The sequence below is a fragment of the Alexandromys fortis genome, unplaced genomic scaffold (assembly GCF_014885135.2).
Source record: "Alexandromys fortis isolate MF-2015 unplaced genomic scaffold, M_Fortis_MF-2015_v1.1 scaffold_3, whole genome shotgun sequence".
Lineage (NCBI taxonomy): Eukaryota > Metazoa > Chordata > Mammalia > Rodentia > Cricetidae > Alexandromys > Alexandromys fortis.
The window spans coordinates 17,985,044-18,004,547 of NW_026067909.1; the positions used below are offsets into that span (position 1 = coordinate 17,985,044).

The 19,504-nt window shown below is 47.4% G+C and overlaps 3 protein-coding genes across 4 annotated transcripts; 2 read left to right on the forward strand and 1 right to left on the reverse strand.

Moving 5' to 3' along the window:
• Window positions 1-1,140: 1,140 nt before the first annotated feature.
• On the forward strand, window positions 1,141-15,872 carry Nxf1 (nuclear RNA export factor 1). Its single transcript, XM_050137945.1, has 21 exons — window positions 1,141-1,309; window positions 6,663-6,843; window positions 7,017-7,170; window positions 8,410-8,493; window positions 8,574-8,678; window positions 8,813-8,893; window positions 8,980-9,049; window positions 9,157-9,245; window positions 9,340-9,447; window positions 9,792-9,901; window positions 11,686-11,722; window positions 12,115-12,183; window positions 12,265-12,320; window positions 12,438-12,536; window positions 12,637-12,695; window positions 12,794-12,909; window positions 13,037-13,079; window positions 13,609-13,681; window positions 13,998-14,186; window positions 15,231-15,291; window positions 15,536-15,872. The coding sequence occupies exons 1-21, from the start codon at window positions 1,282-1,284 to the stop codon at window positions 15,572-15,574; spliced, it is 1,851 nt and encodes a 616-aa protein (XP_049993902.1). The 5' UTR covers window positions 1,141-1,281; the 3' UTR covers window positions 15,575-15,872.
• A 76-nt stretch (window positions 15,873-15,948) lies between these two features.
• On the forward strand, window positions 15,949-17,332 carry Tmem223 (transmembrane protein 223). Its single transcript, XM_050137949.1, has 2 exons — window positions 15,949-16,276; window positions 16,909-17,332. The coding sequence occupies exons 1-2, from the start codon at window positions 15,973-15,975 to the stop codon at window positions 17,199-17,201; spliced, it is 597 nt and encodes a 198-aa protein (XP_049993906.1). The 5' UTR covers window positions 15,949-15,972; the 3' UTR covers window positions 17,202-17,332.
• A 47-nt stretch (window positions 17,333-17,379) lies between these two features.
• Tmem179b (transmembrane protein 179B) lies at window positions 17,380-19,493 on the reverse strand. Of its 2 annotated transcripts, XM_050137947.1 has the most exons (5): window positions 19,372-19,493; window positions 18,362-18,549; window positions 18,149-18,283; window positions 17,925-18,003; window positions 17,380-17,735 (listed from the first exon to the last, which is right to left on the reverse strand). In XM_050137947.1, exons 1-5 carry the CDS (start codon window positions 19,465-19,467, stop codon window positions 17,580-17,582), a joined length of 654 nt encoding a protein of 217 aa, XP_049993904.1. In that variant the 5' UTR covers window positions 19,468-19,493; the 3' UTR covers window positions 17,380-17,579. The 2 variants fall into 2 exon arrangements, with proteins under 2 accessions (XP_049993904.1, XP_049993905.1); XM_050137948.1 differs by lacking the exon at window positions 17,925-18,003 and having other exon boundaries at window positions 17,577-17,735.
• Window positions 19,494-19,504: the final 11 nt, after the last annotated feature.

The following is a 19,504-nucleotide window of genomic DNA, read 5'->3' on the forward strand; positions in this document are numbered from 1 at the left end:
CCTGGAACTAGCTCTGTAGACCAGGCTGGTCTTGAACTCACAGAGATCCGCCTGCCTCTGCCTCCCCAGTGCTGGGATTAAAGGCGTGTGCCACCATCGCCCAGCTGGTGGCACACTTTTAATCCTAGTGCTCTGGAGACAAGAGGCAGATGGATCTCCTGAATTTCCAGAGAAACCCTGTCTCAAGGCAGGAAGTACGGGAATATCACTGTATCACTGTTAGAGACTTTCCCTGCCTATGTAGCTGAGGGGTCTACCCAGTAGGGATGATGACAGGTCCTCGAGTGTAAAGACCAATGCTCACTATATATCCCCGACAGGTTTTTGTTTGGAGACAGGATCTTGCTATGTAGCTTTGGCTGTTCCTATATTTGCTACGTGGACAATGTTGGCCTTGAGCTCCCAAGTACTGAAGACCTACACCACCATACCCAGTTGTTTTGATTTTTTTTTTTTAAAGCAAGATCTCCCTACATAGCTCTGGCTGTTCTCGAAAGTTATATGTAGACCAGGCTGGCCTCAACTCTGCGACCCAAATATTAGGATAAAGTTGTGCTCCCATCATTCGCGGCCTGATTACGTCTTTTTTGATCGGGCAATTTGTGAAGGACCTACAAGGAACTAGATTTTAATTCACACGGGTTTTTACGCTTGGCAAGATACGGAGCTAGGAGTGCTGCAGGAAGAAAAGCTGTGCTTTACTTAAGGTTCCTGTTTCGGTGGAGCTTACATTCCATTTTCTATTTCGTCATAATCCATCGTAGAGTCGAGGAAAGCTGGGAGGGCTTAGGCCTGCGGCTGGCAAGGAGTTCAGCTGCGTCTTACAAGCTGCTGGGATCTCACCGGCAGGGACTGTGAGCCGTTATTCCCACTGAGGCCAGGTCTCCATTCTTCTGTTGGCCCTCGTCCCTGCTCTGAGTTCAGGGCTATAGCCACCAGCTCGGCTCCAGGGAGACCCGCGAATCACCGGGCTCAGTGGAGAAGCAGGAAGGCGGGGCCGGCCAGCAAGCCAACGAGCCCGGAGCTCCGGCTGTGGGCGGGCCTCGAAAGGCCTGGCCCCACCCCCGCGAGGCCGCTCTGCTTCTGCGCAGGCGCGGAGAGCGCGTTCCCGCCCCGCGGCACCGCCCACATCCTGGGGACGTCGGCAGCGCGCGACGTGCTTCGCCGGATAAATGCGGTGGCGCCGGTGGTAGGAGAGCTTCTGTCTTGAGCGCCGGGGCGTCCGGGCGTTTGGTGGCGTCAGGTACTGAGCCTGAGTCCGCCTCTGTACCTGCCTGTGCCATGGCGGACGAGGGGAAACCATACAACGGTTAGTGCGGGGCCTCGGGCCGGGAGGCGGCGCGGTGGGCCGGAGTGGGCGGCCCCGGCCTAGGCCGCAAGCCCGGGGGCGGGAGGCCGCGAGGAGCTCTGCGTTCATGGGCATTGGTGGCCGCGCGGGCAGGGGGCACGAGGTGCCGCGGGACCCGGGGGCTCCAGACTCGCCCAGATTCTGGCGTTGGAGGACCTGTGGCTCAGGGGTGGGGTGACAAGATTCCTTTGAACTTCGAGGGTGGTTGATGCCTGACAGTTCAGTTTGGCGGCCCGACTCTTCGTTTAAATGTGAGTCAGTAGTGCCTTGTTCGTGGGCTGGCTGCTCTGGTGCTCCGGTCAGGCGGTTTTGCAGCTTGCTCCTTAATGTTTACCAGTTTTCTAGCCCTAACAACTACCCTGACTTGTTAATTCATCGTGGTGGTGAGGACAGTATGACAGCTGAGGTTTGACTCTCGAGTTGGCTGTGCTAACCCCAGCGAGTTAAGCGCTAAGGTCTTGTTTTCTACCTCTTTCATGTGTGTACCTGTCTTGCCAAGTTTGTGGTGTGTGTCAGTGAGATCTTTTCTATCAAGGACCTGGAACACAGTGACTCGAAGTGGAGATTATTCAATGAACCTTAGTTGCACTGTTTCTTTATCTTACTCCTTTTCGCTAGGGTCACTTGGTTGAGGGTCTTTGTTTTCAGGACGCTAGATATTAGGTAGATTTCTCTGGAAGTTATGAACCTTTTTGTGTTTGTGTGGTGCTGATTTATCCAGGGCCTGAAAAATCCTCAGCCCAACGAACCTTTATTTTAATTAAAATATAATTATATGCTGGATAGTGGTGGCCCACGCCTTTGATTCCATCACTTGGGAGGCAGAGGCAGGCAGATCTCTAAGGGTTTTTTGTTTTGTTTTGTTTTGTTTTCCCCGAGACAGTGTTTCGATGTAGCTTTGGATCCTGTCCTGGAACTGGCTCTTGTAGACCAGGCTGGCCTCGAACTCAGAGAGATCCTCCTGCCTTTGCCTCCCTAGCGCTGGGATTAAAGGTGAGTGCCACCACCAACTATCCAAATCTCTGTAAGTTCGAGGCCAGCCTGGTCTACAAACTGAATTCCAGGACAGCTACACAGAGAAACCCTTCTCAAAAAACCTCTGTGTGTGTGTGTGTGTGTGTGTGTGTGTGTGTGTGTGTGTGTGTGTATGTGTGTGTTTTAACATGATCTCCTCCCTCCAATCACTTCCATGTCTTGCCCCTCCCCCAAATTCATACAACCTGCTGAGTCCATTTAGTGTTACTTGCATGTACTTGTTTTTAAGGTTAACCATTTGGGTTGAATGACCATTTAGGGAGTCATTACTGGGAAAGGCTAATTATCCCTACTAGGGTCAGCCTTAGTACCCCAGGCTGGCCTCATAGTCTTTCTGTGCCTACTTCCCAAGTTTGGTATTGCAACCATGTGCCACCATGCCTGCCTCACACATTTATTTTGTGCTAGGAGTTGAACACAAGGCCTTGCATTGTGCCTGGCAATCCCCTTCCACAGAGCTATAGTCCCGTCCCATCCTTTTTTGATGTTATCTTTTTTAAGTTGCCCAGACTGACTTGAAGTTTCAAATTCTCCTGCCTCCGTCTCCGTCTGGTGATCTTTTTGTGTGTGTGAAGGATAGGTAAAGCACTTTATGTACTGAGCTGTACCCTCAGCCCTCCTTTTGTGTATGTGTCTAAATATATATACACATAAATACATATATGTAGACACAGAGAGAGAGACAGACTGACAGGGTCTCAGTCCCAGCCTGGCCTTGAACTCTACATGTGAGAGAATGAACTTGAGCCTCTCTGATCATCTTGCATTAAAAACAGTGTACTACTACACTTGGTTTTATTTACTTACCTTCCCTGTCCCCTTTCTTTCTTTTTTAAATATTGAGACAAAGTTTCAATGTGTAGCTCTGACTGTTGTTCTGGAACTCACTGTGTAGACCAGGCTGGCCTTGAAAACTCAAGAGATCTGCCTGCCTCTGTAACTCTTGGGATTAAAGTTGTATGTCCCTATGTCCAGCTTACTTTCCTTTTTAAAGCAGGAGCTTAACTGATATGGAACTTGAAATCCTCCTGCTTCAAACACGGTTTGTATTAGAGAACATTCCAGGACCCTGATATGGAAATATCACCAGACCCCGAATCTATAAGTCCCTTGAGGTGCAGGGCATTTCTGCTCAAAGAAACTAGCATTTTCCAAATTCAGAGTAACAGTTTAAGAGCAAGGAGGTAGTGATTATTATTAGGGGGTTTTAAATAGGTCATATTTGTACATTTTTTTCTTGTTTTTTGCATTTGTATGTATGGCAAAAGATCAAAAATTTCAAAAGGTTTCCATGTATTGATATTTTATTTGACTTTTATTTTAATAAATAAAGCTTGCCTCAAGTTCAGAGAGTAAAGCAGCCACACTGGTCAGCCTTACAGACTAGGCAGTGGTGACACACACCTTTAATCTCAATAGTCACACTAGTTTGCCATAGAAACCAGTTGGTAGTGGTGCACACCTTTAATCCCAGCACCAGAGTGGAATATAAGACAAAAGGAGACAGCTCTCAGACACAGTCTCATTTAGAGATTTCTGGAGGCAAGATCACAATTTCAGACTGAGGTAAAGGTAAAAGCCACTGGCTGGGTATTTTGCTTTTCTGACTGTCAGGTTGAACCCCAATTTTTTTCTCTGATTTTTATTAATCATGCTACATTTCCAGGTGTCAGGTTACATTTCCATGGGTTTTTTTTGTTTGTTTTCATAAAGGAACTTGTCCGCTTAACTTTTTTCTTTGTTTTTTTTTTGACAATTTATACATATACATAATGTGATATATTTATACACATATGTATATATACATAATTGTGATATATTCACCTTTTGTTACTATTTTAAGGATTTGTTTATTTTATTTTTCTGTATCTGGATATTTTGCTTGCATGTGTGTGTCGAGTGCGTGCAGAGCCTAGAAAAGGGTACTGGATTTCCTGGAACTAACTACAAAGGCTACCTCCATACAGACACCTGTGCCCTGGCCAGAGGAAAGAACTTTTTATAGGACATCAACATCAGGACCAAGTTATTGAAAAACTGTAGGGATACTGAATATTGAAGAGTCAAGAATGTACCTTGGGCTGGAGAGATGACTTTAGAGCTACTCTTCCAGAGGACCAGCTTTGATACCCCGTATCCACATGGCAGAGCACAATTGTGAGAAGTTATGTGGGTACTAGGAACCAATTTTGGTTCCTCTAAAAGAACAGCAGGTACTCTAATTATTGAGCCATCTCTTCAGCCTCTTAACCCACTGATTTCGAAGGTTGTTCATATGAACTTGTAGAGAGAATTCCCACACCCACCATGCCTTTTTAAACTTTAATTTGTTTTAAGACAGGATCTCATGTAGCCTAGGTTGGGCTTAAATTTGGTATGTAGGGGCAAATGATCTTGAATAATTGATTTCCTGCCTCTACCTCCCAGCTGTTGGTATAATAAACATGGTCTACCATACCCAAATGGAAAATTCTCATTTTGTTGTTGTTGTTTGTCTGTTTTGAAGCGATGCTAGGGATTAAACCCAGGTCCTTGAGTGTGCTAGGCAAGCACTCTACCACTGAGCTACATTTTTTTCTTTTTTGACTTTTTTTTTAATCCATATGAGTGTTTTGCCTGCTTGTATATCTGTATACCACGTGAGGGCTGGCGTGGGGTGCCCATGGCAGCCTCTGGAATGACATTATGGACAGTTGAGCATGGCAGTGTGGGTGCCAGCTGTTGGTATAATAAACGTGGTCTACCGTACCCAAATGGAAAATTCTCATTTTGTTGTGTTGAAACTGGGAAGAGTGGAGGGAGGGAAAGCTATGGTTGGTGTGTACTGTATGAGAAAAGAATACATTTTTTTTTTTTTTAAAGTCATCTTGCCAGGTGGTGGAAGTGCACTCAGGGAATCAAAGCTGGTCCTCTAGAAGAGTGGCCAGTGCTCTTAAATGTGGTGCCTAGCCCAGTAGTCATCAGAGACTACTCCTCCAGCAGCTGGTGGGAGCAGGTGTAGGGACCCACACCCAAACATTAGGCAGAGCTCAAGGAACCCCATGGACGAGGGGGAAGAAGGATTGTAGGAGGCAGAGGAGTTGAGGATTCCACCAGAACACAGCCCATAGAATCAACTAAGCAGAGCTCATAGGGGCTCTTGGAGACTGAAGCAGTGATCATGAAGCCTGCATGGGTCTGTGCTAGGTCCTCTACGTGCATGTTGTGGTTGTTTGGATTTGGAGTTTTTGTCAGACTCCTAACAGTGGGAGATGGGGTATTTCTGACTCTCTTGTCTGCTCTTAGGACCCTTTTCCTACTCCTGGGTTGCCTTGTCAAGTCTTTTTGTTTGTTTGTTTTGTTTTTCAAGACAGCCACCGCTGTAGCTTTGGAGCCTGTCCTGGAACTACCTCTTTGTAGACTAGGTTGGCCTTGAACTCCCAGAGATCCATCTGCCTCTGTCTCCCTAGTGCTGGTATTTAAAGGAGTGCACTACCACTGCCCAGTACTTGTCAAGTCTTAATATGAGGGTTTTAGGGCTGGAGAGATGGCTCAGCCGTTAAAGGCTAGGCTCACAACCAAAAATATGAGGGTTTTATCTTATCTTACTGTATCTTGTTATGCTGTTTGTTTAACATCACTGGAAGACCTGCTCATTTCTGGGGAGGAGGAAACTGGGAAGAGTGGAGGGAGGGAAAGCTATGGTTGGTGTGTACGGTATGAGAAAAGAATACATTTTTTTTTTTTAAAGTCATCTTGCCAGGTGGTGGAAGTGCACTCAGGGAAGCAGAGGGAGGTGGATCTCTGAGTTCAAGGATAGTCAGGGCTACATAGAGAAGCCCTGTATCAAGAAACTAAACCAGGGGCTGGAGAGCTGGCTCAGAGGTTAAGAGCACTGGCTGCTCTTCCAGAGGTCCTGAGTTCAATTCCCAGCAACCACATGGTGGCTCACAACCATAATGAGATCTCGTGCCCTCTTCTGTCCTGCAGGCATACATGCAGGCAGAACACTATATACATAATAAATAAGTCTTAAAGGGGGGCGGGGGAGGCAAAACAAAGAATGAGTCATCTTTCCAGCCCTTTGAGGTACATTACTGACCCTTTTTTATTTTTCAATAGCCCTGCAGTTTTCCAATAACTTGTTCTTGATGTTGACGTTCTACAGAAAGCTTTTTACTCTGTCTAGGGTATAGGTATGGAGGTAGTCTTTGTAGTCATTATGTCTTTCTCAGGAGTACAGACAGTGGCTGCAGACCATTGATGTATTACCAATTTCTGTATCTGTTTCCGATTCCAGAGCATGATGACCGTGTTAGTTTCCCTCAAAGAAGAAAGAAAGGCCGGGGCCCTTTCCGGTGGAAGTGTGAGGGGAATCGTCGGTCTGGAAGGGGTGGTTCTGGTATACGATCCTCCCGGTTTGAGGAAGATGATGGAGATGTAGCAATGAATGATCCCCAAGATGGCCCCCGAGTAAGATAGTAAGTGACTAATTGTTCTGCTTTAAATAGTGGCCCAATGAAATATAGTCCTTTCTTGTCTCACTTTGTAAAGTGATACTTGACCAAACCAATTTAGTAGCTGTAGTCTTTCGTTAGTAGGTCAGGTTCATCTTTCCTAGTGTTTATGGAAATTTAATTCTGCTTCCCAACAGCAACCCTTATCCCAATCGGCCTAACCGTCAGGGGGATACTTGGCATGAGCGAGATCGAATTCATGTTACTGTAAGGAGAGACAAAGCTCATCCAGAGAGAGGAGGGGCTGGGACCAGCCAAGATGGGACCACCAAGAACTGGTTCAAGATTACAGTGAGTATCTTGGGAGAGTAGATGATTTGGGGAATGGGACTGGACTCTGTAAAGGTGTTTGACACTCACCCCCAGCTCCTCAAATCCATGTAGTCCAGTGTTTACTCAACAATCAAGTATCACATTTATCCACCCTTTCCTCTTGGAATGAGTTTCTTAAGAACATTTAAGAACAGGGATGGGGGGCTGGAGAGGTGGCTCAGAGGATAAGAGCACTGACTGCTCTTCCAGAGGTCCTGAGTTCAGTTCTCAGCAACCACATGGTGGCTCAAAACCATCTGTAATGAGATCTGTCACCCTCTTCTGGTGTGCAGGCATACATGAAGGCAGAATGTCGTATACATAATAAATAAATAAATCTTTAACAACTACAAAAAAAAAAAAAAAAAGAACAGGGATGGGGCTGGAGAGATGGCTCAGAGGTTAAGAGCACTGGCTGCTCTTCCTAGAGGACCTGAGTTCAATTCCCAGCAACCACGTTGTGGCTCACAACCATCTGTAATGAGATCTAATGCCCTCTTCTGGAATGCAGGCAGAACAGTGCTCACATAATAAATGAATGAATGAATGAATCTTTTTTAAAAAAAAAAAAAAAGAACATGGCTAAAAGGGAATTGAGGATAGGCAAAATGACAAGTGGAAGGGGAATCTGCTGAGTGTGCTCAGGAGGGTCAGGAGGTAGAGAAATACTTAAGCTAAGAGTGGCTTATGTGGCTGTAGAGTTTCTGTGGGGCAGGTAAAGCACATATCTTAGGATTTAGAATTAATATATTTGATGTGTGGCCATGTGGTCTGAGGCATCTTGCCAAAAATAATAAGTATATGGAAAAGATTTTTAAGGAACTTTTTGTATCTCAAATGGAAACCTACATCTGGTTCTTTCTTTTTTACTTTTTTTTTCCCCCAGAATTTTCAAGACAGGGTTTCTCTGTAACAGTCCTGGCTGTCCTGGAAGTCACTTTGTAGACCAGGCTGGCCTTGAACACACAGATCCACCTGCCTCTGCCTATTTAATGCTGGGATTGGAGGCGTGTGACAACACGCCTAGCACATCTGACCCTTTCTTTAGGAGCAGGAGGCTGGCTCTAGTCATGCCTTCTATCACTGAGCCTCGTGCATGCCATGTTAAGTATGTCTTCTATCTTTGAGCTCCACTCTAGAGCTCTAGAAATCTTTTCAGGCTTGGCGGAAAATATAGGAGGAGAACTGAAATGTACTGTCCTTCTCTCTCACTTCCAGATTCCTTATGGCAAAAAGTATGACAAAGCATGGCTCCTAAGCATGATTCAGAGCAAGTGCAGTGTCCCTTTCAACCCTGTTGAGGTAAGATGAGGTCAGGCTTGGGAGGCTGGCCAAAAGCCTGTGGACTCCAAATCTAATGTTCTTGTTTTTCCTTCTTCTAGTTTCACTATGAACACACACGGGCCCAGTTTTTTGTGGAAGATGCCAGTACTGCTTCTGCATTAAAGGCTGTCAACTGTAAGATTCACGATCGAGAAAACAGAAAGGTATGTTAGATAAAGGGCCAGGGGTGTGGGATAGGTTGATGTTGATGTACTGAGTAAAAAGGACTAAGTTTAAGTATTAGTTCTGGGGACAGACTTATTTCACGTATATTCTTGCCTGTCTGTCTTCTCTTCAGATATCCATCATCATCAACGCCTCTGCTCCACCCCGCACCGTACAGCTTGAACTGAAGCCTGAACAAATAGAGCAGCTCAAGGTGAGTCCATCGTAAGTGGTAGGTACAGCAGTCCTTAAATCTCCCTCGGTGAGCACTAAACCCTTTCTCTATTTTCTTTCCTCTAGCTGGTCATGAGCAAACGATATGATGGCTCCCAGCAAGCACTCGACCTCAAGGGCCTCCGCTTAGACCCAGGTATGGCTGACAGTAGTGGTCCTGACTAGATGGAGGGGGGGAGCAATCGGTCTTTATAACACTGAGGTTGGCAAGCCCTCTCAGACTTTTCTTTGTGTTTACTGAAGATTTGGTTGCCAACAATGTTGATGCTGTCCTAAACCGCAGAAACTGTATGATGGTCACCCTGCGCATCATTGAAGAGAACATTCCTGAGGTAAAGCAAAGTGTGATAAACAGGGTAGGGTGAGGGACCAGAGTTGCCCTTGCTCTGTGTGTGGTAATACTTGTAAACTTTGTTCTGTTCACAGCTATTGTCTTTGAACTTGAGCAACAACAAACTATACAAGCTGGATGATATGTCCAGTATTGTACAGAAAGCGCCAAATCTAAAGACCTTAAATCTCTCTGGAAACCAAGTGAGGACCAAAAACATTGTGTTGCTTTTATTTTTAATACTTAGTTGTTATAAGTGAGTGGAAGTCGGAGAACAACTTTTGGGAGTTGGTTCTCTTCTTCCACTGTGGGTTCTTGGATTGGAACTTGGGTTGTGAGGCTTGTGCAGCAAGAACTTGTGCCCCACTGAACCATCACACTGACCCTGGCTGGCTTCATTGCTACAATGGTGGAGGGTGAGAAGAGTTTGGTTGACCATGGTTGGAGGCAAGAAAGACAACTTAGGTAGGTTGGGAGTGTGGAGATCCAGCTGCTATCCTTACCAGGGTCTCTTTTTTTCCCTTTTGCCTCCTCTTATCCTTCATAGTTGAAGTCTGAGCGGGAATTAGACAAAATAAAAGGGCTGAAGTTGGAAGAGCTGTGGCTTGACAGAAACCCCATGTGTGATAACTTCCGAGACCAGTCTACCTATATCAGGTCAGTTGTAGCCTCTGTTTCCCCTCCTGGGGACCTTCACCCCCTTGGAGGCTGAGCTAATGCACCCTGACCAGTGCCCGTCTACAGGAGAACATGCAGCCCTGAGCTGGAACCACCTGTCCTTTGGGAGGAGGATCACGTACTCCTTTCTGCCTCTCTGTGTCTCTCACCTTTGTCCCAGATCTCTTTTCTTTCCTTCTTGCCTACCTACTGTTCTCTGGCCTTTTTTCTTCCTTCTTGAACACAGCCTTTTCTAGATTCTCCCTATCTGTTGTTCCAGGAAGGACACCCCCTTTTCTGTTCTGATGTGGGGGTGTCATATATATGTCCCACCCATATGATTGTCTTCACCCAAAAGCCTAGTATACTCAGGGTGAGAAAGTCCTCACGAACTGGGACTACCTACTGAGGTAGACCTTTCCTTGTTTGTCCTTTGATGTTCCCTCTTGCCATTATGCCAAGAGGGACTCTTTCCATGATTGACTTATTCAAGGCTGTGGCCTGGTCTTTCCTGTTCGTGCTGAGGTTGATGCCTCTTGGAGGCTGCTACCATGCTATTGGTCTCTCTTGCCCAGTGCTGTGAGCTGGGCCCTTCTGGAGAAGAAACCTGGGCTCCCTAAGATGTGACCTAAGCCGGGGCCCCACCAGGAGATGTGGGGATCCCAAGGCAGGTGCTGGGCGTGGAGGCCACAGGGGCATCTGCTACCAAGGAGACAAAGAAATGACCCTGTCAGGGGCATTGCCCCTTCCTCACTTGCATACCTCACATCAGCCTGTTTGGCCCTGGAGGATGGCTGGTTAGCCAGAGACGGGTAAGATTCCTCAGGGAAGGAACAACCTAAGACAGGCACAGTCGCAGAGGGGCCATCAGGAGAGAACTTGGGGGCCAACTGAGGTGGGGCATAGACCCTCACCCCCCCAACTCGGCAGGAGCCTAAACCCTCATGTCTTCTGAGGGAGGTCTTCTGGCCCCATGGCTGCTTTACTTCCCACGCCTAGCTCAGACCTGGACCCAGGGAGCAGACAGAGACCTGGCCAACAGCAAGCGACTACAAGCCACTATAGTAGGATTTGTTCTTCATTTCTACCTTGGAACCACAGGAAAGGGGCAGCTGAAGGAAAGGGCTGTATCAGAAGGTCTTTTTTTCTCCCTATCCCCTTCTTTTCTAAGTGCCTTTGCCTTCAGTTCTGTCTCTGTTGCTTTGCTTCCTCTCCTTATCTCCCCATGTCTTCCTGTCCTTGCCCTGCCCTGCCTACTTTCCCTTTTTCTCTTCTCCTTTCCCTTGGTCTCTTCTCTTGCCTTCTTTTCTCTTGAGCCCTGTCTTGCTCATCTCCCTGCCCCAACATCCTGTGCCATACTTGTGGTGTGTTCTGGTCTTGGCCAAGGCCAGACCTGGCAGAACTGGTGGATACCTGTTGAGGCAGCGGAGCCCCTGGGCTCCCACCCTATTCCCTCCTCCCGGGGCTGCACAGGTGAGTAGGTGGAAGGTAAGGGGGGCAAGGTGGGAAAGGCAGCCCTAGGCTTAAAGCTTGGGCTGAGTGTTCTTCCCGTGGCACTCGGTATCAGGTACTGAGAAGAGACAGCCAGCCTTCAAGGCAATCCAGAGGGGTACCCCTTGTGAGGAAGGGAATTGGGGTTCTTATCTCCAAGTGCAGATTGGGAAGGAGTGGGCGATGAGGATGGGATGGGCTGTTCCTCGGGTTTTTGGTGTATTTGCTCCTAGAGCAGCCCAGGAGGCATGATGGCTCTGAAGCGTCACTTACTTCTGTCCCGTTCTTGACAGCGCCATTCGCGAACGATTTCCCAAGTTATTACGCCTGGTAAGTTTAACAGTTCATTCTCAGGCCTGATGCCTTTAATCCCAACACCTGGGAGTCAGAGGTAGCCAGATCTCTGTGAATTCAAGGCTAGCCTGTTCTACAAGTGCTAGTTCCAGGACAGGCTCCAAAGTTACAGAAAAACAAAACAGTTTGTTCTCTTCTAACAAGCACAACTGAGGTCTTGCCTCTGTTTTGTGACTCCCAGTGTGAATTAGTAGATCCCTTTTGAGAATATGCTAACAGTGGTAGCCATCATCCTAGAAAAGTTCACACCAGATTCCTGCACACTCTTTATGCTGTTTTATGATTGACTTCTGACTCTGCTCTTAGCTCTTTTGTGTGGTAACAAATTAAGTCTTCTGCTTCACATGTTACATTCACTGTTTCCACAGGATGGCCACGAGTTACCCCCTCCAATTGCCTTTGATGTTGAAGCCCCCACAATGCTACCACCCTGCAAGGTCAGAATTGGGGATAGAATTATAAACTCGTGAGTGGAAAGCATACTGGTCCTGTCATCCTAATGTCTTGTTTGATTTCAGGGAAGCTATTTTGGAACAGAAAACTTAAAGAGTTTGGTCCTGCACTTCTTGCAGCAGTGAGTATCCCAGGGGCCCCTTAGGGCTGGGGATAGTGACTGGCCTGTGCATAGCTCACTGCTGTGTTGCTTTGGTTTTAGACACAACTGAGACTCTTCCTTTCACTTTCCTTACAGGTACTATGCAATTTATGACTCAGGAGACCGCCAGGGTCTCCTAGATGCCTACCATGATGGGGCCTGTTGCTCACTAAGCATTCCACCGAACTCTGTCCGGTGAGTGTCACATGTCAAAACCTAGAACCACAGGGGTTTTTTTGGTAGATACAGGCTACTCTTCTGACCACCACCATATCCCCCCCCCCCTATTTTCCAGAACCAACTTATCTGAATACTTCAAAGACAGCAGAAATGTGAAGAAGCTTAAAGATCCCAGTAAGTATATCATGTGAGCAGTCAGAATGAGAGACAATCAGGAGAGCTAGCCAGGGCAGGTGTGCCCTGACTTTGGTTTCTCTTCCTTCTACTTGCAGCCCTGCGGTTCCGGCTGTTAAAGCATACACGTCTCAACGTTGTTGCCTTCCTCAATGAGTTACCCAAAACTCAACATGACATCAATTCCTTTGTGGTAGACATAAGTGCCCAAACAGTAAGCACATACTCTCCTGACAGAAGCCCAGAATTGGGGTGGGGAATGGGTTCAGCACTCCTTGGGTGAGGAGGCCCAAGCTCTGGCTAGGAACCTTCTTTGCTTCAGGTGCTTTTTTCTCTTTCAGAGCACATTGCTGTGTTTTTCTGTCAATGGAGTCTTCAAGGAAGGTAAAAATCTTGAGTCCTGAACCTTTCTCCGATCCTTAGTTTCCCAGCTATCTTCTTAGCCTTTTTCTGCTCTGACCTTCCTATTTTACCCAACACATCTTGGTTTGATCTTATCTCCTACCTGTCTTAGATGCAGTGTGACAAAAACCTAGGGACCAGAACAATGTAGATGGATGAGTCAGACAGGTCTCCATTTCCATCCCTGTGTTTATTCTGTGGGTCTAGCAAAGTTACAGTACCTCAGAACCATTCTTTTCTTCTGTTTTGTCAGACGAGGTTCATAATACTCTTGCATAGTGGTGCTTTAAGAACTGAAATGACTTCAGATACCTTTGCCAAGCCACAGGGTCAAGACTTTCTAAGTTGTTTCACTTACTTCCTGTTCCTGTCCTCCTTGATCTGTCCCTTCATTCCACCTCTGTTCTTCTGTGTCCTAATAACCATCCTTACCTGACCATGATGTGAGAACCTTTTGTACACATCAAGCTTGAGTGACTCTAAGAAGCCATTGCTGCTCTTCTCGTTGCAGTGGATGGGAAGTCTCGAGACTCTCTGCGTGCTTTCACGAGAACATTCATTGCTGTTCCTGCCAGCAATTCAGGGTAAGTGCTCAGCTTATCACATTGGGCATCAGTCTCAGTCTCACACCAGCAGTGTGATAAGTGGAAAGAATTATTCCTCAGGGAGTTAGCAGAATTGTAGAAAAGCAATAAATAGGAAGTTCATGAAGCTTGAGTAACAACTATAATAATTCTAATGTGTTTGGGAGATAATCCTCCTAAATACCTAGTCTGTAGTCAAATGATGAAAGGTAACATTAGATGGGCACCTTGTGTATTAACCAGATCTGAGAACAGAGACAATGTAGAAATGAGAGGTTATTTGTCTTATTTATTTAAAATGTTCTTTGTCCCCAAGGTTATGTATTATAAATGATGAATTATTTGTGCGGAATGCCAGCCCTGAAGAAATCCAAAGAGCCTTCGCCATGCCTGCACCTGCACCCACACCTTCCTCCAGTCCAGTACCCACGCTCTCCCCAGAACAACAGGAAATGTTGCAAGCATTCTCTACCCAGTCTGGCATGAACCTCGAGTGGTCCCAGAAGTGAGTGCCAAGCATGGATAGGACCAAAAGGAAACAGCCAAAAAAAGATTTCCACCAAGACTTCTGCATATATTATGAAATTCCAAAGCAGTCAGGCAGTGGTGGCGCACACCTTTAATCCCAGCACTTTTGAGAGCCAAAGGCAGGCGGATCTCTGTGAGTTTGAGGCCAGCCTGGTCTACAAGAGCTAGTTCCAGGACAGCCTCCAAAGCTACAAAGAAACCCTGTCTTGGGGAAGAAAAAAAAATTCCAAAGCACAAATTAAGAATGAATTGTTGCCCTTTCGCTTACATGTTGCTCCCTTCTCCCACAGTAAAATTAGGGATTAAATCTAGACTTCAGACTTCATATATGCTAGGCACTCTACCACCAAGCTAATTTCCCTGGACACCTTTTTTGTTGAGACAGGGTTACACTATGTACTTGTTTGGCCTTGAACTCATAGATAACCTGCCTGCGTCTTCCTCCAGAATGGTGTGGCTAAAAGCATGAGCTATTGCTACCCAGTCCTCTTTTTACTTGTCATTCAATTTGAGACAAGGTCTCATTAAGTTACCAGAGCTGTTCTTGAACTCTTTCCAAGCCCTGGACTGCAGTAATCCTCATCATTTCAAGGGAGCTGGGACTATATAGGTGCATACCTGGAGCAAGAGTCCTCTTATATGTAGTTCTGCAACAGTTTTGTTTTGAGACAGGGTCTTGCTATGTGCTTTGGCTGCCTGAGAGTCATTGTGTAGCTCAGAATTGCTTCCAACTCAGTGATTCCCACCTACTCCTGCCTCCTGAATGGTGGGATTAAAGGCCTGCACCATCTTGCCATCCTGCAACTTAGTTTTTAAATTATGTAAACCCTTCCATTCCAGTGTAAAATTTTGGTCATTTTTTGTTAGACATCTTAATGTTTCATTTGTATAAGTGGTGCAACAATGTATAAACTTAGTGAAAAACTTGGGTGAAGTTCTTCATGGCATGGATTATAGAATGACATCTTCCCCCTTGAGTAGTCAGATTCTCACATGGCTTCCTATTCTAATCTCACTTCAGGTGCCTTCAAGACAATAACTGGGACTACACCAGATCTGCTCAGGCCTTCACTCATCTCAAGGTAGGGTATGGGAATTTTGTGGCTAGAACCAGGGATCTCTGAGCTTTTCAAAAGGGTCAAATGAAGGCTGGGTGTGGTGGGCTTGTCATTAGTCCCAACCCTTGGGGTAGAGGTGGCCAGATTGAAACTGTGGCCAGCCTGATCTAGATAGAGTTCCAGGACAGCAGGGTGTGGGATGGGGAGTGTCAAATGAGCTGGTGAGAAAGGAATCATCTGGCTCTACTTACCTGTTCTCTTTCTGCAGGCCAAGGGAGAGATTCCAGAAGTAGCGTTTATGAAATGATCACAGGAAAAGCCCCCTTGTAAATAGCCCTTGGATAATATTGTCTGGCTGTCATCTGCCGTCTCCTGTGCAGCACCGAGGCCAGCCTGTAACTGTGACTGAGGAGGGAGGACTGCCTTATCCTCCTCACCTACCTTCTGGAAGACTTACAGAAGACTTCCGGAAGATTGAGCCTCATGGTGCCAGGAAGCCAAAGCTTACTTTGTAGAGCTGACACTAAACTCCCCGAAGGACTTAGGTGCTCTGTGTACTTAACCCCGGATCCCCTTTACTTTTTAAGATAAAGAGTGATATTGTAGCTTGTGTCCTATTACTGGCTTGTTTTCCCTCGCTGCAGGAAGGGGTGGGAGAATGTGTCGTAACAGGAAGTCCCGCCCCGGGGACAGAAGTGCCGCGCTATGGCGGCACCTTGGTGGCGGGATGTCCGCGGTCTGTTTTCCTTGCTGCGGTCCCAGCCTGTGTACCGGTATTTGCAAAATGAGGTCCCACGAGATGTGCTGCTCTTCCAAAATGAACGGGGTCGCTTCTTTGCCACCCTTGGACTATTCTGCGCCGGCCAGGGCATCTTTTGGACCTCTCTGGCTGTTGCAGCCTTGTCCCGACCTGTTATCCAAGGTCCTGCGGAGGCCCCCAACCAGGGCAACGCCGACCTGCGCTCTGCACTCTGGCGCTACGGGCTAGCTGTTGGTTGCGGCACGATGGGTAAGGGCATGGGCTTCAGGTTGCCGTGGGGCTGTGAGCAAAAACTCAATGAAGGGTTCCCAATCCTGGATGAGCGGAAATGTAAGCGGGATATCCAGGATAGTTGCGATGAAAGTCTGTGAATGCTTTGCTCTCCAAATCCCCACCTCCGCCCCACACACCATAAGCCAAAGTCTGTCCTTCCCTCTGGCCGTGAGCAGGCTACTGAAGCCACTGGCTCACTTTCTCCCTTTACCGACGAAGCTGGCCATCTATAAGAACGTCAGTATGGCTCAATTTGTAGAGTGCTCGCCTAAGGCTTGAGGCCTTGGATTCAATCCCCAGCACTGCGCAAACTGTACATGGTGGCACCCAGATGTAATATTAGCATTTTGACAGTGGAGGCAGGAAGTTTTTCTGTATAACTCTGGCTGTCCTGGAGCTCACGCTGTAGAACAGGCTAGCCTCGAACTCAGATCCTCCTGCCTCTGCCTTCTGAGTGCTCAGATTAAAGTTGTGCGCTACTACTGCTTAGCTTGTCTAAGTGATGGGTTTAGAGTTAGAAACACAAAATTCTGTTAGAGCCATTACAGCAATGTGTTGCTCTAACAGGGGTCTGTATAATCCTTTACCCCACTTTGCTTCTCCTGCAGGAACCTTGGTCCTGGGTGCTGGTCTTCTCTACTCTCTCCGATCTGTGCGTTCAGTCATGCTCCTTGCAGGCGGGCAGCAAGTGACACTCACCACTTATGCCCCCTTTGGCTTGGGGACCCGTTTCACAGTTCCCTTGAACCAGGTTTCCTGCATGGCCCACAGAGGTGAAGTTCCTGCCATGTTGCCTCTGAAAATTAAAGGCCGACGCTTCTACTTCCTTTTGGACAAAACTGGACACTTTCCCAACACTCAACTCTTTGACAACACTGTGGGTGCCTACCGGAGCCTGTGAAAAGTGGCGTACCCTCTCAGATGAGGATGCAAACCCTCTAGATGAGACAACCAACCCAGGGCAATGAAAAGGCACCCGGGATTCACTACTAGCCAATAAATCTGTCTTCTAAAGGGCCCGATAAACCATCATTCTGTCTTCTCTCCCATCTATTTTCTTCCACATCAAGAACTCTATATCATGATGAAGAAAAGTAATATATATTATTTTGGTACAAAAAAAAATGTTAAGGTGAAAAGGTATGGGGGGGGTCTATTCTAATGTTTCCCTCCTGGAGGGAAAACTGAGGCTCTCAGTATAAACAGGGCTGTATTTGAGACAAGATTAAAAGCTCTCGGGCATGGAGCTTCTGGCTGCAGAGAGCATGCTGAACATTCTTCAGGAGCGAGATGGGCGGTGCCCAACAAGAGCAGCGGTCTCAGAGCTCCACTCTGGGTCACCCCTCTCTGGAGCCTGGGTGGCTTCAGACTTGCACTGTACGACCTGGAGCATCCAAACCAGACACCACAGTACCAGATTCACCCAAGAAGAGGTCTGTGAGAGAAAACAGGAATATGAGGAAGGAAGCCATCTCCAGTACTCAATATCCTCTATTGAGAATCAGGTGACACGCCCCCGGATACTTGGAGCTTTGGGCTGAATTACAGCCAAGCACATATTACATGGAGAACACTCCATACTTGAGCTACAGGTATTTAATCTTAGTATATCCCTTTGTCTCACTTCAGCATTTCGTAGGTTGGAGTAAAACTGCACAGCAGTTCCAGGGGGTGTCCATGAGATTTTCTGGGCGTCAGAGCAGCTGTGAGGATAGAAAGGGGGAAAACGCTCTAAACACATCTGTGTTCTTAAAGGACCAAAGGATGGGGATAAAATGGGAACGTAAATGACTTGTCCCCTACAGAGGGAAGATAGTCCCTGCCAGGTTTCCCTCCCTCTCCCATTACCTAATTGTATGGTTCAAGGAGATGATGGAATTGCAGAGAGAACGGGTGCCAAATCGAAGTATACAGGCAGACACTAAGATGAGGAAGATGGCTATAGCTGAGATGGCCAAAGCAATTCGGAGCCCTATCGAACCTCTGAGGGAGAGAAAACAAGCTGTGAGGCTTAGCTGGAACTCCTCTCACCTCACCCCTTGTCCTCGGTAGGGCAATCACCTGTGGGAATCCTCGATGCAGCTGCTGTACACCCAGAAGAGGAGAAGCAGAAGGCAGTAGAGGGCCAAAAGGCCTGAAGCCACAGCTACAAAGGAGCAGAGGGAAGGGGCTGAGGGACTTGACAAGGCCAGAGAGGAGCCATTGAGGGCAGCCACACCATACAAGGGACAGCTACCACCGAAGGAGCCCTGTGGAGAGAAAGCTGTTTAGTCCTTCCTTCCAGTTTAGTGTCCCGAGATGCAGGTTACTGCCAGATGTCAGGGCTAGTTCACAAATTAGGAGAAACGGGGAGACTGATGTAGATCTGCTGGTAACCAAGTCTGCAGGGCCCCGAAGGGATCAGAAAATTCAGTGGGTTCTAATGAACCCAAGAGAATCCGGACAGAGGTGGCACACTTTAATCCCAGCACCAGGGAGGCAGAGGCAGGTAGATATTTCAGTTCAACGCCAGCTTGGTCTAGAGGGAGTGCCAGGATGGCCAGGGCTAGATACATAGAGAAACCCTGTCTCAAAAAACAAAAACCCAAGAGAAATCACAAGTTGCAGCCTTTGTGAGCAGAAATTCTGGAGTAAACCCTGACCTTGTGTGCCCTTAAACAAGCAGCTCTCCTAGCCTGTGTGTCCTAGACTCCTATAGAGACTCAAAGTACTCCATTACCAAGACTGCCCAGCAGTTGTAAATCTTAAATGTACGTAAGTATTTGCGTTTCCTCATTTCACACACCGCGTTAGAATCATGTGGTACCTCGATCACCTCCTCTACACTACGTTTTGGTTTTTTTTTTTTTTTGGGGGGGGGGTGGCAAAACGTTTCTATTGGATAAATGCAAAAACGGCCTGTATGTATCAGTACCCAAGCAAGCTTATGCAGCAGTTTAACAACCGGCTCATCTTGGGCGGGAAGGAAACAACTTTGGGACTTCTCAGCCCCTAAGACCGGTGGAGCTACCGCGGCCAGTCCCGGACGTCGGCCTGCTCCAACCCAAGGCTAGCCCGCCCCGCAGCCGCACCTGGGTCCTGGTCAGTGCCGCAGCCGCCACAGCCCCGCACAGGAAGGCAGCAGCGAATAGCACGAGCTCAACGCGCTGCAACCAACGCAGCGCCATGGCGCCTGGGCCACCAGGAAGCCAACCGCCCAAGCCC